Source organism: Callorhinchus milii, unplaced genomic scaffold, assembly GCF_018977255.1.
Source record: "Callorhinchus milii isolate IMCB2004 unplaced genomic scaffold, IMCB_Cmil_1.0 Scaffold24, whole genome shotgun sequence".
Classification (NCBI taxonomy): domain Eukaryota; kingdom Metazoa; phylum Chordata; class Chondrichthyes; order Chimaeriformes; family Callorhinchidae; genus Callorhinchus; species Callorhinchus milii.
The window spans coordinates 7,974,561-8,000,340 of record NW_024704765.1 but is presented as its reverse complement, the minus strand read 5'-3'; the positions used below and the strand labels follow the sequence as shown (position 1 = coordinate 8,000,340).

The following is a 25,780-nucleotide window of genomic DNA, read 5'->3' as shown; positions in this document are numbered from 1 at the left end:
ACTGATGAGTGTCACCAGGCAGGCACGCGTGTGCGTGTGTGTGTATGTGTGTGTGACACAGACCGTCACTGCCATCTGCACGTGTCATTTCAGCTAATCGAGCGAGCTCTCTCCCCCCTCTTCACCCCCCCCCCACCCCCGCCCGCCCGCCCCCCACCTCAAATCGGTCCCTGGCTGCATTTGGGATTCTGATCCACCTCTGGCAAAGTCCCCGAGATTTTCCGGTGCGAGTCGGCGGGGAGAGCGTGCTTAAAGGCGATTTGCATCTGAATGCACGGCTGCTAATTCAGCAGCAGTTTGAGAAAAGTGGCAGAGGTGCTGTGTCGGAGGCTTTCGACAGCTGTCTCCCACCTGCAGCTTCCTCCCGCAAAACGGAGAGGTGAACTGTGTGAGTATAACAAGTCTATTTCCCCCTCTTCCCCACCCCTCCACCCCCACCCCATCTCTCTCTCGTGTTCTTTCCCTTCATCTCGTCCATTCCCTTTTGCAGGAACGTGTTGAACGCATTGTCCTTTTTATTTATTTGATGAATTGAGGAGGCTTCTGAATGTGATCATTATTACTCTTTCTCGCCCTGTTTCTCTCCCTGTTTCCCCTTTTCCCTGTGCACGGGCTCGAGTAGAATTGTTAAGTCCTTTTCTGGAGGCTGAGATGCAGAACTGGAGCTATTATCGCAGGTTGCCAGGAGAGTGGTGTAAATGTAGGTGGCAATATTCGGGGGAGGGAGAATGGGGGGGGGGGGGGGGGGGAGAAAGAGAGAGAGAGAAGAGCACAATATGTTCTCAAAGAATGGACTGAAATGGGAGTAATTGAGAATTCTCGTTTGTGTATCTGAAAAGGCTCAGCGAGCATTGCCTTAGCTTTGACGCATGCTATTAAAGAGGTAACACCGGCAAGGTGTGTTTAGGATTGAATGGCGATCCCCTCCAGGTCAAATCAGTCGCTCACTTCATAGAATCATAGAATTATACAGCACAGAAGGAGGCCATTCGGTCCATCCTGTCTGTGCCGGCTCTTTGTAAAGAGCGATCCAAATCAATCCCACTCCCCCGCGCCCTCCCCATAGCCCTGCAAACTTATCCTCCCCAAATAATTATCTAGGATTCGTGGCTGTTTGTGAGAGACAGCTGTTCGCAATATTGGCTGTGTGTTTGCCTACAAAACACAACAGTCACTGCAGTTTACAGTATAGCCTGTGGAGCCACAGTTTCTCGAAGTGAGGTTTGTTGCTCTTTTTTATACTACCTCTAGTCGGGGCTGGATGGCCCCCAGCACCGTGGTGATTATTATTAATGCTGTAGACCAACCTGGACATGGCTTCAAGGGATCGGAACTCGACCATTCCTAAATTCTGCCTTTTTTTTTACAGCATAATTCCCCACTCTTTGAAACTCCACCCTGGAATCCCTTAGCCTCCCCTCGTCTCACCTTCTCTGCTCTTGAATCCACCCCCTCCCAGCTCGGTTGCAAACCCTCGTCTGTCTAGTACCTTGGGACGCCCTCCCGACATGAAAGGCTCTGTATAAATGCAGTTTGTTGTTGTAATCTCCAGATCAGTCCATCATTCAGCTCCTGGCTCTTGCTGCAAGTAAACTGGTCACTGCATTTGCTTACAAAAAGCAGCCACTTGATGATCATTACTTGTGAATATTCTTTTAAAGGTTTCAGATGGGGGAGTGTGGGGCGAGGGGGGGGGGGGGGGGTGGTGCGGAGCAGGCTGAAAGACTGTTATTTTTCAAAGTGCAGAGACTTGAAACATTCATTGATTACATGCGCAAAAGCATAAGCTGAAACAGTGAAGCCTGTTCATTTAACGCCACAATTCACCTCAGTACTTCTGTGGCTCGGTAATTAATCATCAGAGAACGATCTGAGCTGAGACGAGAAAGCTGGTGAGTCGTTAATAGTCTTTGCACATCTTTTGTTTTGATAAATCTGTTTATTATACTTCAGCAATTCTGAATCATGTAAGTAATGTCAAACACCCTCACCCAAAGCAATCTTCCCGAGCTCATATGGAAATCAGTTGCGATGCTGAGGCTCCTGCTGATAGTCAATTAAGAACTAATCACAAAGAGCTGCAATGCTACTAAAATCCATTTTCTGTAATGATGGACAATTAGGCATGAATATTGGATTTAATTGAGTCCCCTTTTAAGATTCTGTGCCTTTCTGCCTTGATTAGAACTCAAAAGAAATACCCTGAGTCTTGCCAGACTCTCTACCTCGCTACAAATTGAGGTTTTGTCTAATCTGCCTCAATGATCCCTCCACGCTGTTCGGAAAGAGGAGGGAATTTCTCCCCAGTGTCTGGTCAACAACCCCACCCCTCGATTAAAATTGGTTATTCACTACCCCACTGCTTGAGGGACATTGCTGTGTGCAAATTGACTGCAGTATTCGCCTACAAAATATACGGCTGCTACACTTTACGATTAAATCTTTGAGACGTCCACACAACACGAAAGGCACTGAATCAAAGACAAGGACTGGTGTTGTTATTTACAGCAATTGGCCTTTTGGGGCGAGAGATTTCATTACTTTAAAAGTCACTCTTGTATCTATTTCTAGTTAATGTGAGAATGCTTTTGAAAATCACTTTGTGCACAAGGAGATCAGTGGAGAGAGAATCATAGTATCTGAATGCATAGGACCAGATGCAAAAATGAAACCCCTTCAATACTACACACACACACAGACACACACACCTCTTCAATTCTCTTTGAGTTGAATAAATGGCTTGAAACGTGGAATTATCCCACATTTTTGTTTTAAAACTGTGACCCGACAAAAACGTTCATCTTCCCATTCCTTCAAGCTCTCAGATATTAGTGTGCGTGTGTATATTTAGCACCAGCCCCACACAGTCAACATTTGTATAGCATGAGTTATGGCCTTGACTTTACTAACTGAAACAACATGTGTGGAAAAGATGTTCTGGGACCTTTCCCATCCCAAAGGGAGACCTTTTCTTATTAGTTCTGGGTTTACCTAGGCTACAAATCACGTCGATCACTGATTAAAAAGGTATTTAGATACCAAAAGTTTCATTCAACGTCTTCAAGTCAAATGTCAAGTCACGGTCAACGTTTTCAATCATCTTTTTATATCCCAGCTCACAAAAACTCCAGGGAACTAAATCATTCAGACAGATTCATTATGTTCATGGTTCTCCTTGGCCAGCACTTGGTTTGAATGCTGGCCCACATCCAAGCCATGACCCGCTCTGCCTTCCTTCACATCCATAACATTGCCCGACTCCAGATAATCCAGAACTCTGCAGCCCGTGTCCTCTCCCGCACCAAACTCCATGACCCCATCTCCCCCACTCTCGCCCGACTCCATTGGCTCCCTATCCTTCAGAGAATCCAGTTCAAGATCCTGGTCCTCACCTGCAAAGCCCTCCATGGCCTCGCCCCACCCTACCTCTGCGACCTCCTAACCCCCTACCAACCCCTCCGCCGACTCTGGCCTGCTCCATGTCCCCCCCTTCAGCCACTCTTCCCCGAACCTCTGAAACTCCATCCCTCATTCACTGCGTCTGCCCCCTCCTTAATCTCCTTCAAGACCCACCTCAAAATCCTCCTCTTCAACCACGCCATCGGTCATTTCCCTCCACTCCCTTCTCTCCCCCTGACCTCAGCTCGGGTCTGAAATGCTGTCACTGTCCAGCACCTTGGGACGTCCTCCCGACGTGAAAGGCGCTATACAAATGTAATCTTGTTGTTGTTGTTGAAAGGCAATAATACGCCAATACCAACAGGTTCCTCAGATGTGAGAGTATTTTACTAGTCGAATGGAAAGAACATTAAAGAACATTAAACATTAAAGTGCTTTCAAAGTGCATTGTAGCCTGGCATAGTGACTATATTGTGTAAGCAAATAATAATAATCCTCACGTTTGATATAGCGCTGTATCAAGTCATTGAGATGTCTCAATGCGCTTCACAGATTATATTGTGAAGTGAATTGACTGTATTTTGTGCAGTGCTTTGGATGAGACATTAAACTGAGGTCCCGTTTGCCTGTTCAGGTGGGCGTTAAAGATGCCATGGCACAATTCAAAAAGACCAGGGAGTTTCTCCCAGTGTCCTGACCAACAAATCTCCCAAATAAAATTGGTCACTCACTCCATGACTGTTTGTGGGACACTGACTTCTGGATTTTACCCATAGAATCCACAGTCCATCCCTTTTACATTAATATCCTGTGAAACACTTTGAGACGTCTAAGTTACACAATAAGACGTTATATGAAATGCGAGGTTTTTTATTATTATTATTCCAATATTTACAACTTCCATAAACTTGTTTCCTGGTTATTTTGCCAACGTTGAAAGCTACAGATCTTTTCACAAGGAATCAAAGGCTCCCACGCCCTCCCCTTAAATTCCTACATAGCAGGGATCATTCCTAGCGAGATTTCTCTCTCCCCTCCCCCCCCCCCCCCTCTGTTTCTCTAACAATATACAGTATATTAAAAGTTGAAAAGAAACTGCATTGCAGTCAGATTACAAAGCACATCCCAGCTCAGGTGGATCGAAGGCAGGTTCGATGAGAGCCAATGGCTGGAAGTGATGTGAAATTAATAAGGGTTCCTGTAGGGTTGAGTCTGGTGAATTCTTTCTCTCTCTCTCTCTATCTATCTCTGTCTCTCTGTTTGGGGGGACTGTTTGGACAGTGATCCACAACTCCTTCTGGCTGCGAATTTGGGGAGTTCCCATGGCTGTGCCAGAGTTTCCAGAGAAAGAAAACAGCCAAAGGAATTATTTCACATGCATCCAACAGCCCCCACCTCCCTGCCTCCCGCAGGAATGATCTCAAACCCGAATCCTCTCTGAATCCTCCTTTAGCTCTGGCGAAAGAAAGAATGGATTAAGGACTCGATCGTTCAATGTGTGTGTGTGGAAGGTGGGGAGGAAATCAGAGGTTCACTTCTTCCAAGACCCCTCCACTTCTTCCAAGACACCCTCCACTTCTTCCAAGATTCCCCCTCCACTTCTGCCAAGACCCCACTCAACTTCTTCCAAGACCCTCACAGAAAGTTGGCTGATGTGTCCTTCAAATCCCAACCTTTGGGGTTTAACCGTTCGCTAGTTGTGAGCCGTGGCATTCCCGAGTGGCAGCACATGGCACCGGCTTTGCTCCCGACTCCCGGTCCCCCCCACGCAGCGCGGATCGATAGCACCACATCCTGGAGCAGTAGCCACCACCGGAGCGCTGCGGCGAGTCAGCATCTGCCACCGGAGATAACGGGCAATGGAAGATCAAACGGATAAATGCATGTAATACGTTCCATTTTTCTACGTAGATATAATATACATATTTATCTCGATGTGGCCCCCAAAAAATGTAAGATTGTAAATTGTTCAGATCAGAGTTTTTTATATATAAATATATATATATATTATTATGTGTGTGTGAATCTATTTATATATATATTGTGTATCTAACTGTGTAGCCCTGATCTCTTTCCTCTTTAAAAAGAGTCACGATCATGGGAAAGTCGGAAAGCCAGATGGATATCGTTGAGAAATCCACCAAATCGGTTAAGAGAAGCTGGACACCACTGGAAATCGGTCTGGCGGTGTTGCTGGCGCTGATGACGTGTGCGGTTGTGGCGATGGTCGTATTATACTCGACCGAAAAGGGTGAGTGGGACCTGGCGACTTTTATAATCTTAAACTGAAAGCTGAGTTCCAACTCTGATAAGAAATAACCTCTTGGGACTCCCACGACTCTGCTGTGAAATGGACATGTTTGACCCCCTCACCCCCTCTACCCTCCAATCCCATTTCACCTCTTTTCCTGTTGTGACAACTTTTATGAACTGAAATTAAAAGAGTTGATTGTGATTTTTTTTGTTGGGTCACTTGGTTTTATCCGCACTCAACTTTTCTCTCTCCGTGTTTATTTGAACTCGGAAATGTATTTAAAGGCGGCGTTGACTGTGGTGGTTCTTGTTAGTCAAAACACTGGTGTGACATGTTAGTGGAAACAATGATGTGAAATATTTGTGTGAAATGTTAGTTTAAAGACGTGGTGTGAATTTTAGTGATTGTTAACGACTGTTACTGTGTGTGTGTGTGTGTGGGAGGGAGTTTGTCACAGCTTGTCACTCCGCCAATGAAGGTGATAATGACCAAGACCGTTAGTGTACGGTTACACGGTGATGCTCACACTAAACTGAATTAAACGACGACTTGGGATCACATAGTTTACGAGTTGACACTCCAGTGCATTGCTGGGGAGGTGCATATTAGAGATACAATCCTTCGAATGAGACATTAAACTGAGGTCCCGTCTGCCTGTTCAGGTGGATGTTAAAGATCCCGTGGCTCTATTTAAACGAGTGGATTGACTGTATATTTTGCGGGCAAATAAGATCGGTCACTCGCTCCATGGCTGTTTGTGGGACGGAGCTGGGCGTAAACTGTCTGCTGCGTTTCGCCCACAAAATACACAGTCCATCCACTTTACAACCTCACGTAACTGCCGTATGGGTGAGTCCCAGGTCAGTGCAGTGCCCGTTAAAATAAACTATGTAATTCACTCCAATTCTCGCCATATATAGATTTTTACCCCTATAAGATTTATCAGTGTGAATGATTGTAAAAGCACTTCACGGAGGGAAACTTTTGGTAAGCTCACTCTGGAGAGAGAATGTTCTAGGTATCGATAAATGCAAGTTCTCCATATTTAGTAATGTCTTTGTCTTCAGGGAGATGCACACTTATGATTTTAAACAATAATTCTGATGACAAAATAAGATCTAATTTCCAAACCTCCAGATATATGGCTGTTTGTGGGTCCTTTGTGGGTAAAATGACATTTGCTTTCAAAGAACAAATATTGAATTAGATTGTGAAGTGCTTTGAGATTTTATTTTGAGACTGTAACGCACATGCAAGTTGTTTCTTCAGTGGAGGAAAGTTTTTGGTGTGAAAGAAAGTGTTTACAGAAAGAGCGTCAGGGTGTTTCGCGCTACACATTAATCACGCTTTGCAGAGCGTGCTTTTCCTCCCCTCGGTGAAATCAATTCCAATAAAAACATCATTTAAGTCAAATGCTGGAGCAGGACCTCAGTATGAATCACATAGACCATTAGCGAGAGCCAATATTTATCTGTATCTGCCACAGAATCTGATGGTCACTATCGTGGGCACACGGTTCTGCCTCCGTTAGTGTCTGATCCTCTGCTCCACACTAGACAAAATGCTCTCAGTCCGGCATAGGGTCCTTAAATCAGAAGCATAAAGAAAGGCAAGCAATTAATCAGAAATCAGGCAGAAGTGCCGTCCAACCGAATCCTTTGCTAACAAGATTGCTGGCTTGTGGGAAGAAAGTTGAGGGGTAAAAGTCTAAGTCTTCTGCTCTGATGTGGACTGTGAGCAAATCCAGAACTCTCGTCTTGCTTACTTGTTTGTTCAGTGGAACACAATGCCGTTAACGATGCCATTAATCACAGTTTAGTCTCCTTGTTATGCCTGTCACTATTTTATTGAGTTTGGATCAAGGTATGTAGTGGATTCTTTCCTCAGTCTAAGGAATATGTGAATGCTTACCACTCCTACCTTCTCCTCTTCCCCGCCCCCCAAACCCCCTCTCTCCCAGCTGTTGTATGATGTATCTGGTTGTCAATTTGTCTCGATTTATAACTAACTCTCTAATAGTGATAACAATGAAAAGCGCACTGCAGGATGAACATCTGCATTGTGCCATTTGGACTTAATATCTATTATAAAATGCAATCGCATTCCCTCTGCTACGCAATAAATCTCTGAGCTTCAGCCAGTGTCTACCATCTGAAGTGTCACGTGTTAAAACCCTTGCATTTAGCACAAAGACCTTTCACCTCTAGGGCCTGGGATCAAACGCATTCAGTTTGAGGGAGAAAACATTCCTATTTCTCTTGACTTGTGTTATTAATAGCTTTACAAAATCATGCATTATGCGGGCCATTGTGACATGGATTCCTGGTTAACACTGGTTCTTTCTGGTTGGTAAATTTATAAAATCACCACAGATCTCAGGTAACCACTTAGCTTCCGATGAGAAGCTGGGGAGACTGGACCTTGAAGCACATGGAATTAAGAGGTGATTACATTGAGGTCCTTAAAATAATGAAAGCAATTAACAGGTTAGTGATTGACCATAAGTGGCCAAGACTTCAGATGCTATGACCATAACCTCTGGAATTTCCTTCCTCTATCTCACACTGCTTCTCCTTCCCACACTGCATCTACAGGATGTACACAAAGTGCTGTTACCCACCTCCCCCCCCACCACCGCCACCCCCCACTAAAACATTCTTCTCTTCTCCCTCAGGTGAGCGGCTGAACAAAAATTCGGAAAAGGTTTGCACAACACAGGGCTGCATTACCGCAGGTCAGTGGCCACCAACAACAACATGCATTTATATAGCGCCCGCTCACCAAGGGTAGAGTCCCAGAGTCCTTCGACAGTGGCGGAGTACGTCTCCGAGCCAGGAAGAGGGGGAACGTGACTGTAGGAAGTGATGGGAAAGGCAGAGGGATTGAGGGAAGAGTTCCAGAGTTTCGGGACGTAGTGGCTGAAAGCACGGCGACCGATGGTGGAACGGAGGGCACGAGGGACAAGCAGGAGGCCGGAGCCAGTCGAGCGGATCGAAACGCTGAACGATATTGTGGGTGGGGAGGTGTATCTTTGACTGGAGTGGAAATATGAATGGGATTTTTTTATTAATACAGCAGAGATCTGACCCATTAACTGTAGTGTTTCCATATCCCAATGATGGGGGCTGTTCCAAACTAGTCCAGGGAAGTAAATGTATGGAACAGGCTCGCTAGGGAGACAGTGAGAGCAGAAAGTGCTAATTATTTCAAGAACAAGTCAGATCGTTTTCTGTTAGGAAATAATATCTGGGGATATAGTTTGGGACATGACATAAAGCGACTGCCAGGATAGTGGAAGGTGAACTGGATGGTCTTCATTTGTCTAGCAATTCTCATGTTCTGACAAGTAGAAACCCTAATCTCTAACCCTAACCCTAACCAACACAGACTGGATCCCAGAAACTCTGCGATGCAAATTAAAACATTTTTCTCCCTAACGTCTCCTTCAGCCGCTCGGATAATCCAGAACATGGATTCCTCAGCCCAACCCTGTGAGGACTTTTACAGGTACGCTTGTGGGGGGTGGCTGAACCGCAACATCATACCTGAGACTAGCTCCAGGTACAGCATCTTTGACATCCTCCGTGATGAGCTGGAGATCATCCTGAAAGGTAACAGGTCAACAGCAAGCCGGCCGAAACATTGTCCCAACCTCAGATACGTTTAAAAGAAAAACATCTTTCTCTCTGTGCTTTTCTCTCTCTGACTTTTTCTCTCCGAGTCTCACTCTCTCTACCTCCCTCCTTCTTTCTCTATCCCCCTGTCTCTCTTTCTCCTTCCCCCTTCTTTAACTTTCCATCTCTCTAACTTTTCATCTCTATCTCTCTGATGTTCCCTTTCTCTACGCATATTTTTCACCCACAAAATACACAGTCGCTATACTTTACAGTATATTCTGTGAAGTGCTTTGAAACGTCTTGTATAGGTGTAATAATGTGCTGCATCAAAAGGAAGAATTATTATTTATTCTTGACTTGTTCTGAGTCTCTCATTCTCTCTTTATCTGATGCTACATCCCCACATATTCACTGAGATGCGATATTTTCCCCAACATTTATAACTTTGCAGTTTACAAATTCAAGGCCTGTTTTCCTGTGTGATCAGTAAATCCTGTGACATTACCTTGAGAAGTCTCGACAACGTGATAAGGCTCTTTATGAAGTGCAAGGGTCAAATGCAAAGATGATTAAGTTGTGGTTGTTATTAATAAGATTATTATATACCCAGCCCCTGTCCCACTTCTCTCTAATTGTAGGTGTCTTGGAAAGACCAGATGAAGGGGATCGCGATGCTGTTAAAAAAGCTAAATGTCTGTACAAATCCTGCTTGAACGAAAGTAAGTTCATCTTCTCAAACATAATCGCTTTGAAATACCTGATTGAAACTCGATGTGAGTGTGTCTTAATCAGCACTGGTGATAAAATAGCACATCGTCAATAAAAAGGGGTGAATGAAGCCAGAGAATAAGTGATGGTAACGACTCTGGTGTGATGGAGTGATGGATGTAAGCATAGCTTCCTCCCCCTACACCCCTGACTCCATTCGAATGAATGGACACAAAGCCGAGCCCCATTAGATTTGCTGATCCCCAGATAGCAGCAGCAACAACAACAACAACTTGCACCCTTCACGCGAGGCAGCATCTCGGAGCTCAGCCTTGGAATGCCAGTTAGCTCAATACCATCTTAATAATAAATGTCAGTATTCCACTAACCGATGCTCCAGTGCCTGTTCTTTAGCAGCTGATGAGGTGATGATCTGTTTAGCACCTTTTTCACCCTCTATAAACGAAGCTGTCAAAATCCGAGGGGCCAGATGAGCCCTGTAATGGATGAAAGGAGCCGGGGAGTGAAACGTCGGCTGCTCAGAATGGTCGTCTCTCAAGTTAATGAAGACCTTGGCAGATGTGCGGGGCTATTAGCTGTGAAGGGAAGCATCAGGCTTGTGGTTAATGAGCTTTTAGCACAGACACGTCACAATGAGATTGTCATTTCCTCGCAAATTACCAAGACCTCTGAGGCTAATCTTGTGACGCCTTGACAGGCACGTTCTCTCCTTCCTAACCCCCTTCCGCCCCCCCCCCACCCACCGCACTTTGCAACCTTCTACCCAGACCAGCTGCGCACCACAAGAATGCAGTATTAGCTCCGCAGGGTGGAAATGCAAAGCGAGGATTCCAGTACAGCTAAAATCCGTGGCGAAAGCCAGTGCCACTGTTGCTTGGTCTCTGCAACACCCACGTGCTGTCAAAGCAAACCCTCTCAACAGACTAAGGAGGATTAGGAAAGACTGAAATGCAATGCAAATATTTGGAGCGGTGGCAAAAACCCACAGCACAGCAACGCAGACGGGGATCACGAGGATCACAGTACCGAGAGTTGAAAGAAAGTAGAAAGAATACAAGGGAAATAGGATGCAGCAGAAGTGTGCGTGTTTCAGGAGGTTCCTTTCATCCTGTTGCTTTGAACGGATCGCGCACGCTTTGTGACTTTGCGAGCGGTTGAACCGGACAGACAGTTCCATGCTCAATACGTTACAGAGGTGACCTTCTTTGGGTTAGCTGTTGAAACGAGGTCCGATCTGGCTGGACCTTAAAGATCCGAAAGGCTATTGGAAAAGAGAAGGGAGTTTCCCCCGGTGTCCTGGTCAAACAGTCCCCCAGATAACAGATTGCATTTGCAAGGACAACAATAAATTGCGCCTTTCACGTCAGGAGCGATCATTCGCTTAATCACTGTGAGTGGGTCCTTGCTGCAAGCAAATTGGCTGCTGCGTTGGCCTACAAATGCACGGTCACACTCGGAAACGTTTACACGTGAAGCAGGTCGAGATGCTTTGAGGTTACGGGTGCTGTATTAGATATCATTATTGTTATTCTCCCTTTCTCTCTCCACTGGGAACATAATTCCTGGCACGAGCTAGCCCAAGTAGTGATAAATGCTGCCTGAGTCTTGATAGTGAGCGTCAGCAGCTGTGGTTGGGAATGAACTCAGCAAAGCGTGGAGATTGAACCTAGGCCTCTCCTATCCTATGTGTCTGAGCTACTGACTGGACAAACTCACTGAGCCATCAGGTGAGCTGAACACTCTGCCCATGTTGTTGTCTTTCCGCAGGTTTAATCGAGGAACGAGATTCGGAACCACTCTTGCATTTATTGGATGCAGTTGGAGATTGGCCTGTGGCCACAAATGACTGGCACATCACACGAGGTAAAGGCAGTTTAGATGTCAGGCTGGCTCAGGAGATAGCGCTCTTCCCTCTGAGCTAGAGGAGTATCAGGCTAGGCTGCAGACTCACGCGCAGATTTGAGTTTACAGTCAAGACTGAGCCATGTTTTCAGAGGAGACGGTAAACCGAGGTCCTCCCTGTTCCGCAAGTGAACCTTAACCTCCACTACCACCAACGCCAATAATAAATTACATTTATATAACGCCTTCCACGTCGGGAGGACGTGAAGTGTTTTAACCACCCTGAAGTTGGCTTGAAGTACAGATGGTCACACGCCTTTCTCCTTTCTGTGTCCTAGATGCTGAGTGGAGTCTTGAGAGGATCCTGCCACGAATGAACGCCGATTACAACAAGAGAATCTTGGTGGATATGTTCGTTTGGACAGATGACATGGACTCCAGCAGATATACGATTTATGTAAGACCAAGGCCTTCTATTTATTTAGCGGTTTAGTCTCTTGCTTTTGGCACTGTTTGGTTCTGTTAGTCAGTCTAGCACCTGTACCATGACTCTGGAATGTCGAGGCTCTGCCACAACTCTTTATCTCTACGTGTGGTTGCTCAGAACTCTCTCCCAATTCAAGGGGCTTTTCGGGAAATGGGGATGAGTGAAATTTGTGATTGAAGCTGATATTAAACATCGGAATTTCAGGCCTAGAGCGATAGAAATTGGACACACCAGGGAAGAAGGCCAATTGGCCCATCGCGTCTGCTGGCTTTTTGAAAGAGCGATCCATTCACTCCCATTTCCCTTCCCTCTTTTCCCTGCACCTCTGCAAATTACTTTTTAGATATCGTTTTAGATGTCTGTTTCCGCAGCATCTGTTTACCTAGCAGCAGGTAGGAACCCAGTTGTTAGTCAATCCACGACTGTTTGTGGGACACTGCTGTGCGCAATTGACTTCCGCGTTTCGCCCACAAAATGCACAGTGAATTCGCTTTACAATATATTCTGTGAAGCGCTTTGAGACATCCCGAAGACATGATAGGGCGCTAATATCAAATGCAAGGATTACTATTATTATTTTATATGATGCTCAGCTCCTTGCTCTTCCAGGTTGATCAGGCTCTGCTCGGAATGCCATCCAGAGACTTTTATTTCGGAGGTGGCAATAACAAAAAGGTGAAGTCTGGGCACCTTATAGTGCATGCAAGTTGTTGTATGGGATTTGACTCTCACTTTCACGCTGAACCTCTCTTTCCGTTGAAAGGTACGTGACGCCTACTTGCAGTTTATGATTTTAATTGCCAAGATGATCAGAGAAGACAGAAACCTGACCAAGAACGACATCTTTGTCCAAGAGGAAATGGCCAAAGTCCTGGAATTTGAAATAGAAATTGCCAATGTGAGTGTTTAGCAAGGGTTATTTGGAGGAGTGTGTCAGCTTAGCTCAGTTGGTAGGCACTTTTGCCTCTGGGTCAGAAGGTTGTGAGTCCAATTCCCCCTGAGCTTGCGGTCCAGGTTAACGCTCCAGTGCAGTAGTGGGGTGAGGGAGGGGGTACTATTTAAAATGTACTATTTCACTAAGCTCAGATGTAAAGCTGTTTCTGTATGTTATCATTCCTATCGTTGTTCCCATAGGCAACTGCACCACAGGAAGAAAGACACGATATTACACAGATGTACAACAAAATGACACTTTCTCAGCTTCAGGAAAAGTTTGACCTCAATGTGAGTTATTGCTCGTGGATTTCTTCAGTCTTGATGCTGGAAGCTGCTGGGGTTTTTTTTGTATCCTGTGTATTCATTTTGTATTCACTGTGTTTAAGAGTATTGATTTGCGCTTTGGCCTTCAAGGATAACAGTAGCTGTGTGGGAAAAATCTCTGCTCTCAGTGACTCATGTTGGGTAAAGGAAGATACAATCACTCCCATCTTACAAACTGTAGTGATTCACTCCTCCTTGTATCTCAGGGATTTAACTGGACCCAATTCATTCAAGGAATCATGTCAAGTGTAGACATTGAAGTCTACCCAGAAGAAGAAGTTGTGGTCTATGCTCCCAGATACCTCCAGAAGCTTGAGTATATACTCCCCAAGTATTCTAAAAGGTAAGGGCATTAGAGCCTTTATTTAGAGATGTGCTTAAGTACATGAAAGCTCTCCTGATGTAAAATATCTCAATTAGCTTTACAATGAAACCAACTCACAAAACCATTAGATATTAAATATTTTATTGGCATTAGATATTTTGCGACACTATTAGAAAAAAGAGTTTCTCCTGGCGTCCTGGCAAAATGCACCCTATTTTCAATAGTTCTGTTCATGTCTTGTTTCATGGGTGGACCTGAAACTGACTCTCATGCTTTTCCAGCACTATTCAGAATTACCTCATCTGGCGACTGGTCATAGAACGGGTTAGCAATCTGAGCAGTCGTTTCAAAGATGCCCGAGCCAACTACCGAAAGGTAAGACACATATTTGAAGCTTCCCACGTGTCTTATTTCAAAGAACTAATCCAATTTTGGTTTAAAGCAGTCTCGTCTTTTACAACACACTGGTGTGTGTGGGGTAGAGAGGGGCTCAGGCCTCTGGAATAAATATGCATTTGGGCTTGGGTGGGGGGAAGATGTCTTAACACAACAGAAAGCACAAGGGTATCCGTTCTAACGTCTGGCTGACCTCTCGCTGATCCAGGCTCTGTTCGGCACCACTGTGGAAGAAGCCCATTGGCGTGAATGCACCAGCTACATAAACAGCAACATGGAGAGCGCGGTGGGGGCACTTTACGTGAAGGAAACGTTTGTTGGAGACAGCAAGAGAATGGTAAGGTCATCACTTTCAAGGGCAAGGCTTCAGGCCAAAAGGGCCATCAATAAGAGCCCAGTTCAGCCCATTAAATCCACGCTGTATTTTTCTCCTTATTCTGAGCCACCCATTAATTTTACCAAAGCATTCCATTTGTTTTCTTTAGTCTCCAGGCCTTGGGGTCGGGTAGATATTGTCTATATAATGGGGCCAAGGGACACAGCAATGATTGGGTTATATTTGACAGGTCTTTTACACCTATTGCTGCCAATGGCCGTCAGCGTATTGTACTGAATACTTTCTTCCCCCCACATCCTCATCCCTCCCCCCACCCCAACCTCTTTTCATCAGGTTAAAGATCTAATCGATAAAATCCGAGAGGTGTTTATTGAGGCGCTGGATGAGCTGCAGTGGATGGATGAAACTTCCAAGGAAAAAGCGAGGGAGAAGGTCTGCTTTTGTTGACTTGCCTGCACGGAGCTGGGTTTGGTTCCTTGCATTTAGCAATTGAGTGTTTGTTTACTAATCTGTTGCACTCACCCCTCTGGCTTGCAAGCTAAGGGGTTCAAGCCCCAAAGCCTGAACTCCCAGTCCAGACTGGCACCCCAGAACGGTAGTGGGAAGCAGGTTGGGGGGTGGATGGTAGAGCTGCATTGACAAAGGTGCCATCCTTCAGGTGAGTCATTAAAGCACGTTCCTGTCTATGCCCATTCTGGTAGATGTTAAAGGTCTCCAGCACTATTAGAAAAAGAGAAGAGAGTTTCTCCTGGTGTCCTGACCGACAATCCCCCCACCAATAAAATATCTCACAGTCATTCTTTCTTGAGGCCACAGAACAAACCGCATGTAATTGTTCCACTTTGCGCCTGGTAAAGGTTAACCATCACAGCCTGCTTAGCAGCTTTCACTGGTTGTCACTGTGCTGAGTAGAACCTTTATACTGGTGATACAAGTCTGCTTTTGTGTTGCTTATTGACCAAGGCCCTGGCGATCAATGAACAGATCGGATACCCAGACTACGTCCTTGAGGAGGGGAATCCTAGACTGGACCAGGAATATGCACATGTGAGTAATACACATGAACTGGTGGTACATCTGGGTGGGCTGAATGGGCCCCACCTGTTCCAAATAGAGGCTGGACCTGATCTGGAATTTACACTGGATTTCATTCACCTCAAGTAAGTTACATATAGGGCAGGAAAATTGTGCGCTCATGTCTCCACGTTTCAAGACTCGAGGGCTTAAGGCAATCGTCAGTTTGCTTCCAATCTTTACCTCTTCCTTATCCTCGTTTGGTGGTAACCTATTTTTCGCTGATATTGTAATTCCACTGCATCTCAAGGGCAACGGCTTAAGGAGTCAGTGATGATTGCCTTAAGGCCTCGAGCCTCGTAACGTGAAGACATGAGGGCACGATTCTCCTTGTTTAATCCTTGCTGTTGCTGAGATTAGTCGCCATAGTAACCACCCAAAGCCGGCCCTACTGCAAGCAGTTCATGGCGAGTAACATCAGCACCGAACAACATTAACCAGCGGACTTCAGAGTTAAGACCGCATTCAACACTTTGCCAAATACTGGACGCTCCGAAATTAAATCTAGACCCGGTGGGAATGTTTCCCAATCAACGATTGTACTTGATAACAGCGCGTTTTTCTTGTAGACGGCTGATTGCTAATAACGCTTGCCATTCCACGTAATATAAGGCTAATCATCTCCACCACATTAGAACTCACTGTTCATGTTAATATGCACAAATTAAGAGCCGAGGACCGAATGCGTCAGCGCTGATAAAATGTTGTGCTTTTGTCCAGCTGGATTTCAATGAGAACACGTACTTCGAGAACGTCCTTGACAACCTCAAGGCCAACGCGCAGAAGAACCTGAAAAAGCTGCGTCAACGTGTGGACCGGGATGCGTGAGTAACAAGCGGTGGTGTAATTTGCTTCTGTGTTTCGCCCAAAAAATATACGGTCAATTCACTTTACAGTATATTCTGTGATGCGTTTTGAGACGTCTCGAATACGTGATAAAGCACTACATCAAATGCAAGGATTATTATTAAGGAGTTAAAGGTTCCATGATACCTTGCGATCTGCTTTTCGACGTATGAACCCACGCAAACATTTTGTAAAGGCTGACGATCAGATGAGGTGTAAGAGTACTGTCATGCCTGTCCCTGAGTTCAGCTCCTCTCTCTTCTCTTCCTCTTTCTCTCACTCTCTCTCTGTGTGTGTCAGGTGGAATATCGGGGCTGCCATCGTCAATGCGTTCTACTCACCGAACCAGAATCAGATCGGTGAGTCACTATACGCACTGCATCGTGGAATTAGGTATTCAGTGTGAAGAAAGCCAGGAAAGATTAACCTGAAACAATTCAGACTTGCGAGTCTCAAACCAATGCGCTGTGAGCCAGATGTTGATTCCAATCATTTCCCCCCACATCACCCCCACCCTGCAACAGCCTCACAGTTAAGGCCCCCCGAGTTGGTTTCCTTGGAAATTCTGGTCGGAGAATTTAACAACCTTCCCTCCCATGTGCTTATCTAATTCCATTCCCACCCCACTCCCACTCCCCTCAATCAATCCTGCCCCAACAGAAACTCCTGCAAGTTCGTGCCACATTCCCATAACTAGTTGGAGGTTTAAAAAAAACACTCAAAATCTCATTTGTACACAGAATACACAGACCCGGAATTCCAGCTCGATCATTGATCCAGTTTGCAAATCGTACCCGAGTAGACGGCTCAGCGACAAGTACCACAATCAGGTTCTCGCTTACGCCAGTTGCTTTGTTCCTTTCAGTATTTCCTGCCGGAATTCTCCAGCCTCCGTTCTTCAGTAAACACCAGCTCCAAACCCTGAACTTCGGAGGAATAGGGATGGTGATCGGGCACGAGATAACACACGGATTTGACGACAACGGTGAGTAGGGATCAAAGTCCTTACCCTTTTTTTCCAAATCCCACCTGGGTTTTGGCTTTTACTCTTATTAGCTTTGTATTTGAGAGCGTGTCCAGCATTTGGCAAATTAGTCCGAATTTTTAGGGAAGCTGAGACTGAATTCAGCAATTTTTTTTTGTTTGTTTTGCCCACAAAATATACAGTCACTTTATAGTCTATCCTGTGAAGCGCTTTGAGACATCTCAACGACGTGATAAGGCACTACATCAGATGCAACGATTATTATTTGCCAAATTCTAGATGCTCTGAAATGCCAAGAAAATAGAGTCCATCTTCGTGGGATTTCTCCCATTTGGAGCCCTGCTCATTGTGAGTGTCCGGACACTCGTTCCGGCTGTTTTTTTTTATTCCCAGTTCCTGTTCCTTTCCAGGAAGAAACTTCGACAAAGACGGCAACATGCTTGACTGGTGGAGCAATTTCTCCGCGACCCATTTCAAAGATCAGTCGCGGTGCATGATACACCAATACGGCAACTATACCTGGGACTTAGCTGGAGGGCAGAACGTAAATACGTCTCTTTATTTATCTTTGTCTGGCGCTGCGTCATTGGGAGAGGAGGGGTTTCTCTCGGTGTCCTAGCCAATAATCCTCTGGATAAATTGTCCGTTCTGCTTTCTTCTATGTTCGGTGACTCATTTGGTTCTTTTGTGTCTTTTGTGCAGGTGAGTGGGATCACTACCTTGGGCGAAAATATTGCAGACAATGGAGGAGTCCGACAGGCCTATAAGGTAGGTCTGACAATCGGCCACGTCTACTCCTTTGCTGTATATTTTACAGAAAAATAGTACCTGTTTCTCACCCTGCTCTCGCTCTCTCCCTTTCTCTGCTTTTAGCGTCAGCCTGGCTCAGTGGTTCAATCACTCTTGCTTCCGAGTCTGAAGGTTGTAGATTTAAGCCCCTGGCAATTGGAGCTCACAGTCTAGGCTGGCACTCCAAAATGCACAGTTACTACACTTTACAGCAGAATCCTGCGAAGCGCTTTGAGACATCCTCCTGAACACGAAAGGCGCTGTACCAACAACAACAACAAAAAAAATTGCGTTTATTAATTACAATGCCTTTCATGTCGGGAAGACCGCCCCAAACCTCTGCAAAGCAGGGATTATCTGTTGGACATAAATTAGCGAGGTTAATTTGCTGAGTGGGTTCATTCGTTCCGTATTTTAATTCAGGCATATTTAAAATGGATGGAGAAAGAACAGGAAGAAATGAAGTTACCAGGCCTGGATTTGACCCACGATCAGCTTTTCTTCCTCAACTTTGCTCAGGTAAGCAGGCTGGAGCACACCTGTGCAACAGGAGGGTCGAAATTGCATGGTCGGTAAGCTTTCAATCATTTTGCCCTCGTTCGCTGGAACTACATCCCGAGGTTCCCTGACCCCTACCCTCCTCCTCCCCCCCCCCCCACCACCAACCCACTCTCTTCACACATCTTTTTGACTGCTCTTTCGATCACCTTAACCTTCTCCCCCACCTTTCTCTTTCTAAATGCCTTGTGTGTGTTCTGCAGGTGTGGTGTGGGTCTTACAGGCCCGAGTATGCCAGCCAATCCATCAAAACCGACACGCACAGCCCACTGAAGTACAGGTGGGTAGTCAGACCCACACGCACACGCACACACACACAACACAGCTCCAACTCAAACTGGTGCTGCCTGTGACAAACAGCAGATCTCTCCAATCTCTCTACCCATTACACGTCCCTCATTCCCCCAGTCCAGAGCGCTCTCATCCCTGAGTTAGAAGGTTGTGGGTTCAAGCCCCAAGTCGAGACTTTGAAACTCACCGTCTAGGCTAATACTCCAGCACAGTGCTGGGGGCGGGGTGGGGAGGGGGAGGAAAAAGGTGCCCTGCATTTTCCAGAGGTGTCATCCTTCAGATGACATGTTAAGCCTAGGTGCCGGATACACCTGGTCAGATGGATGTTAAAGATCTCGCGACGCTATTTAAAAAGTGCAGCGTTTCTCCTGGTGTTTCACGGCTGACAATCCCCCAGATCAAGTTGGTGGTGGAGAAATCTGCTTTGATGTCCTCATCAAGCAAACAGATGTTCTGTACACTTTGAGACGTCCTTTCGATGTGAAACGAGCTATATCAATGCAAATTGCATTGAGTGCAGCCACTGTGTTCTGTTAAGAGTGAGCGAAGGGGAGTGCGTTTCTGTGTTTGCAGGGTGATGGGCTCTCTCCAGAACTTCGATGCCTTCGCCGAGGCCTTTCAGTGCAAGAAGGGGAACCTGATGCATCCCACGCAGAAATGCCGCGTGTGGTAAACAGCGAGCGAAGGTCCCGTCAGTTCAAACCAACGGCAAAATCATAAAGGTTCAATGTGGTTGGAAGAAAGCAGTATCGGCAGAAGCCAATGGATGTGCCTAACCATTCTCCAGTCAATCACCGCCAAGTTTATCTGCTCTCCTCGCTGTCGCTCTGAGAGTTGTATGCAAACGGATGGATGTGGGGGTGGGAGGAAAGTGAGGCGTTAACTGTTAAACATTTTACACCGACTGTTTTATACCGCGACCAGACTGTTAACTCTTACTTGCTTTTGGAAATGACGTCAGGGTGCTTTTAACTATTCGGTGGTGTCTACAAGGAATGGAAGAGCTGTCTGTGTGTGTGTGTATATATATATATATGTATGTGTGTGTAAATGGTTTATCCTCAGTGAATGACGAAAGGAGTCATTTTATAATGACGGCAAAGGAATCATTTAGCTGAAAGGGCCTATTGATATAAACTGGTCCCTCAAGACTTGGTGAATGCTGCATTTCTTTTGCATGTTGGGGATATTTAACTGGCTGTTTCATTGCCCAAAATGCCCCGTTCTCAGTCGCTTGGAGCTGCTTCCCTCTGAAACAAAGTGAAACCGAAATGTGTTCCTAGTTTCCAGTGCGTCAATGTGAAACGCTGCACACTATTGGCGTGAATGATTCATATGCACATTTCTAACAAAATAAATATATTCTATATATTATATATATATCAAGGTGCCCCCATGCATTGTGTGTCAGTGTAACCATCAGTACACTTCATTTCAAGCTTCGAAAGCCTTCTGCAGTTGGTTTTGTCGTGCTTCAGTTTGGAAATGAAGGTCTGTGTGGACTTTGATTTCTTTGTAATATTTTTAGGATTTACTCTGCATTGTTCGTCATGGAAAAATGTACAAAGATTATTGGATGAGTTGTCTTCTATTGGGCTATTTAATCTCAACGCCTTGTGTGGACTTAAATATATATATATATCTGCTCTGTCATTATTTCTCATTAAATACTTTATGACTGTTGTTTGTTCTTTTGGCTTGGTTCGTGAAGCGGATGCAAAGGGTTATTTTTTTTTTGCTCGTGAAAGTTAGTTAGCCAGGGAGTTTGGAGGCTGCAGATGTGAAATTACAGCAGCAAAGTGCTGCAATAAAACAATTCTCCACCCCTAACCCATTGCAATTATCTGCCTGACAGCTTTAATCTGCCTCTCGGAAGACTAAACGCGAGAGCATTAGCGAGCGGAGCAAAGCAGCTGCGGCAGGAAGGAGTTCTGCTTTGTTTTTCTTGAAGAGGAGGAAGGATAAAGGGGGCGAGATCAGGTGGCCCCATGTGGTGAAAAACACTAGCGTGGAATCCAGGGCAGAACTGGCCATTTTTGGTGCTTGGAACATTTGAGGATTTTATGATTATTATTATTATATGCTTCCCCCAAAACAAAGAGAAACCAAATGAGTTCCCGGTGTCCAGTGCAATGTGAAATATTGTACACACAATATATTATACACGCAGTTCCCAACCATGTATACATTTTATATATATATATATATCTCAGTTAGATTCAAACACGGGTTTGGCTATAACATTTTACCTCTTTCTCCCCACCATCACCACACAACAAGCAGTTAAGTGGCTCACAATACTCTCTTTTTGGTGAAATACTTTGATTGCTGTTATCCCCAGTCAGCGCAAAGGTTCAGCAGAGCCTGTCAGTGCTTCTCAATCCCTCTCGCTGAGGAGAGATTAAATAACATTAAAAAAACTCGTATCTTCTCCCCCTGCTCTCTTACTGGTTGCCTGAAACCACTTAACCGACCAGTGCAAATCACTTAAATAAAAACCTGGAAATTCAAAACAACGATCGGTTTCTCCTTCAAACTTCTGGGTCAACTCTGGTGCTTGTGAAGACTCAGAGGAACAGTTAAGGGTGATATGTCAGAGATCTGTAGCTCAGTGTTTAGAGCACTCCCCGCGCAAGCGAGAGGACCTGGGTTTGATTCCCGGGCAGGGTGAAATTTTAGGCAAGTTTCCTTATTCCACTTGTCTCTTGTTAACCTAGCAATAAGTAGGAACCTGTTGTTAGTAGATTGGGGGATTGCCTTTCCAGGGGTAATAATCCCCTTAAAAAAAAATTGGGTTCACTCCATCCACAGATGTTTGTGGGGACACTGCTGTGCGCAACTGGCTGTCATGTTTTGCCTACAAAATATACAGTCAATTCACTTTACAGTATATTCTGTGAAATGCTTTGAGACATCTCGATGACGTAATAAGACTCTTATCAAATGCAAGGATTCTTATTACCATCGTTATATATTCAGCGTTGCGCAGCTCAAGTTAAACAAGTCTGATGTCTTCTGGCACAGAATAAAGGGAGAATATTATTGAATCCATCAAAGGCCAGTGACATCTCATCGCTCCTGACAGAGTAATTATACTCAGAAACCACGAGACGCTCAACAGGCGACGGATAATTTCACGACTGTCAAAAACAATCGATTTTTTATCCTCGCACCTGTTCCCGTCTCTCAAAGCTTTTTAACCAAACACCCTCTTTATGGGTCACAGTATCATCGCGTGCCAAATTGCTGCCAGACCCGATATTTTATTATTATGTTTTATTTATTTCCAGGCCATTGTGATGCCAGAAGACATCTTTTTCCCTATTGTGTTATTAATTTGGGTTTATTTAGAGCCCCTTTCCCCTCCACACCTCACCTTCCTAAGGGCCCCATATAAATGTAAGTTGTTACAAAGAATGTACAGCACGGAAACAGTACACTTAGACTCCACACGATCCTCCATCCTGCAATCCTCCCACACCCTTCTATTCCACTCTCCATCATGTGAAGGTTTGGCTCCCTATTGAATGCGTCTACACTCTCTGATTCAACCACCACTTCAGGGTGTGAGTTCCACAATCTGACCGCCCTCTGCGTGAAGCAGTTCCTCCTAAATTCTCTTTTAAAGAAGCCACAACTCCCTCACCTTTGGAATTTGAGCAGCTTCGACCCTGTCTGTGATGCTTAATGTCTGGAGAATTTTTTCCAAACGGTAGGTGTGCAGCCGGAGACTCCTGGATGTAATAAATCCTCCCCACCTGCAACAGAAAGCCAAGTTCATTTCAACAGTGAGTTTCCAACTCTTTCCCTTAACCCCCACCGGCAAAAAAAAAAAAGGTCCAATCCAGTCAGACGCAACCGATTCTCATCCATTCAAGTGGTACAGTCCAGAGTGCTTCAATCAATCTGCACGCAGGAATGAAACAAGATTGGACGCGGTATGTTCAGGGGACAGTTTTCACCTCATATTCTCATTCTGGTTGCCAGGAGTTGTGTGATTTCGCCACCGGGTGGTCGTTACTCAGAAGTACAGGTCCCGACAATTAGAATCGTTGCATTTGTCGAAATAAAACGGAATAAAATCCTTGAATTTGACAGAGCACTCGTAACATTGGAACACGGTTTGAAACATTTTTTTTATATAAACTTTACAGATGATTACTGTCGAGGTGTATAGGCAAACGCGGCAGGCAATTTGCACACCGCAAGCTCCTACAAACACCTGTGAAGTCCGGAAAAGAGAGGGAGATTCTACTCGTATCCGAGCCAATAATTCCACTCAGATAAACTAGGCGTTCACTTCATGGCTGTTTGTGGGACCTCGATACTCAGGCTAAATGGCTGCCACAGTCACCTGCAAACACACAGCCACACCACTTGACAGTAATTACCTGTGAAGCGTCTTGAGACATTCCAATATAAGGCATTATAAAAACATTTAAAATATTTATTTGTAAACCTTGGATGCAGGCTGGGTCTTACCTTTTGAGGCGATAATCAATCCTCCGCTCTGCAGCAAATCGCCAGAGAGGTTTCCAATAACGTTATCTTGCTTGGCCCATCATTAAAAAAAACACAAATAAAAATTATTTTAATTTTCACCAAGACATTCAGACTCTCTCTCTCTCTGTGTGTAAATTCATCTACCTCTCTTTTCTTATCTCTCTATCCGTCCTTAAATTCAGTCTCAATTTGTGAGCTGTTTTCTTTTTGAAAACAAACTGTTAGAATTACCCAAATTAAGACAATTCAGGCAAACTATCTACATGGAAGAAAATTCTTAAAAATCAGTCTTGATTTCCAGCAGGTCTTTGTAAAACACTGCTTCCAAAATTAAAGCTGGATTTAAGAATTTTTCACCATAAATTAAAGCGAAACTTACATTTTCAGGTGAAATGGTCTCTCGTGGAGAATGTGGGCCTTAGGAATGTCATTGGTTTCCCAGAAGGAATAATCTCTCCGGCCTCCTGAGTTTGATCACTATCCAGTCAAAGTTTGGCCATGAGAAACAAGGACATCGATTTCTTAAGAACAGGAATAGGCCGTTCAGCCCCACGAACCCGTTCTGCCATTCTATTAGATCATTTATCTCAACTCCAATTACCCATATCCCTCGATTCCCTGACCTAACAAAAAGCTATCCACCTCAGTCTTGAAAATTTGAATGGATCCAGCACCCACAGCCTTTTGGGGGAGGGAGAGAGCTCCAGATTTCCACTACTCCTTGCGTAAACAAATGCTGCGTGATTTCACTCCTAAACAGCCTAATTTTAAGATGATGCCCGCTTGTTCTGGATTCCCCCACCCACCAGAGGAAATTGTTTCTCTGTGGTTATCCTATCGAATCTCTTTCCCATTTTAAAACACCTCAATCAGATCAACTCTCAACCTTCTAAGGCTTCCGAGGCTTCGCTCACCAGGTTAGCAATGTCGCGAATCTTCTTCTCCAAAACCACTGGGATTAGACTGGGTGCGTTGTACCTGGACAGGGGAAGAGTCGTTCATTAGCATTGGGGCCGGAGGAAGCTTTAAACACACCTGTGATACCGTGGACAGTGGCTAACCCTGGCTAGAGCAGTTCCTGGGCTTTAGGACTATTCTCAATAAAGCAAAATGGTCCCAGGGGGTAAGATTAGGTGAATTCTTGGCCCCTGATCTATTGAGAGATGCCCTTCATCACTTACCTTTTAAAGTTAAAGTCTCTGTAGCACTGCTTCTTCTCATCAATGTAAATATCTGGAGAGAGAGAGAGAAAATAACCAACATGTCCTCAGTGGTGTAAAGCCACATTACAAACCTTCTCAAAGGATCCAGGACAAGGACAAGTGATCTTTTTCAGAAGAGTTAAAAATATATTTTGAATAAAATTAATTTACAGTAACATTGCCAGCTCTTGAGAATAAATCCTCCCCCTCTCCCTCTTTTGGGTATCAGTCAGTCAGAATAATACAGTCCCATTTGATGTATAATAATAATTATTAGTTGTACTGTCTTTGATTTGTACCCTAAAAAACAATTAATGGTGTCTGTGCAGTTTGCTAGGTAACCATAAGAGGAGGCAATTGCACCACCAAACAGTGAATAGTCAGTCCAGATGGCTTGATTACAAGTTAGGTGTTTTCATATGAAGTGTAAAATTCTCCAGCTTTAGCCAATTCTTTACTTACACCACAGAATTATTTTGGAATCTTTAATAATAATCCTTACAATTGATATAGCACCTTTCACGTCAGGAGTACAACGCTTCACAGGCAAGAAAGACCCAAGGCTTTGGGGACTCCAGATTAGGATCTTGTAACTGATAATAAATAATCAACCTTGCACTTGATACAGTACTTAACACATCATTGAAATGTCTCAAAGCGCTTCACAGAATATATTGTAAAGTGGATTGACTGTGTATGTTGTGGATGAAACACGGCAGACAATTGCGCACAGCAGTGTCTCGCAAACAGTCGTGGATTGAGTGACCTCATTATTTATTTATGTTTGGAGAGATTATTACCCATGGAAAGTGATCTGCCAATCGACTAACAACCAGGTTCCTACTTACTGCAACGTAAACAGGCATGTGGAGTAAGGAAATCTGCG

At 44.8% G+C, this 25,780-nt stretch overlaps 1 protein-coding gene across 2 annotated transcripts; it reads left to right on the top strand.

Moving 5' to 3' along the window:
• Positions 1–205: 205 nt before the first annotated feature.
• On the top strand, positions 206–20,872 carry mmel1 (membrane metallo-endopeptidase-like 1). Of its 2 annotated transcripts, none has more exons than XM_007902086.2 (23): positions 206–388; positions 5,487–5,650; positions 8,328–8,387; positions 9,103–9,264; positions 9,909–9,989; positions 11,767–11,862; positions 12,180–12,298; positions 12,938–13,003; positions 13,092–13,226; positions 13,463–13,552; positions 13,795–13,931; positions 14,195–14,288; positions 14,518–14,646; positions 14,980–15,078; positions 15,610–15,693; positions 16,441–16,544; positions 16,867–16,925; positions 17,432–17,551; positions 17,962–18,095; positions 18,254–18,319; positions 18,764–18,859; positions 19,102–19,178; positions 19,763–20,872. In XM_007902086.2, the coding sequence occupies exons 2-23, from the start codon at positions 5,497–5,499 to the stop codon at positions 19,860–19,862; spliced, it is 2,262 nt and encodes a 753-aa protein (XP_007900277.1). In that variant the 5' UTR covers positions 206–388; positions 5,487–5,496; the 3' UTR covers positions 19,863–20,872. The 2 variants fall into 2 exon arrangements, with proteins under 2 accessions (XP_007900277.1, XP_007900276.1); XM_007902085.2 differs by lacking the exon at positions 206–388 and adding an exon at positions 4,634–5,284.
• Positions 20,873–25,780: the final 4,908 nt, after the last annotated feature.

Coding starts and splice junctions, on each gene's coding strand:
- mmel1 (XM_007902085.2), top strand. CDS start 5,259: ATGGAAGATCAAACGGATAAATGCAT. Junction 9,265..9,908: donor GCTGGAGATCATCCTGAAAG/GTAACAGGTCAA, acceptor CTCTAATTGTAG/GTGTCTTGGAAAGACCAGAT. Junction 14,647..14,979: donor TTGGAGACAGCAAGAGAATG/GTAAGGTCATCA, acceptor TCTTTTCATCAG/GTTAAAGATCTAATCGATAA.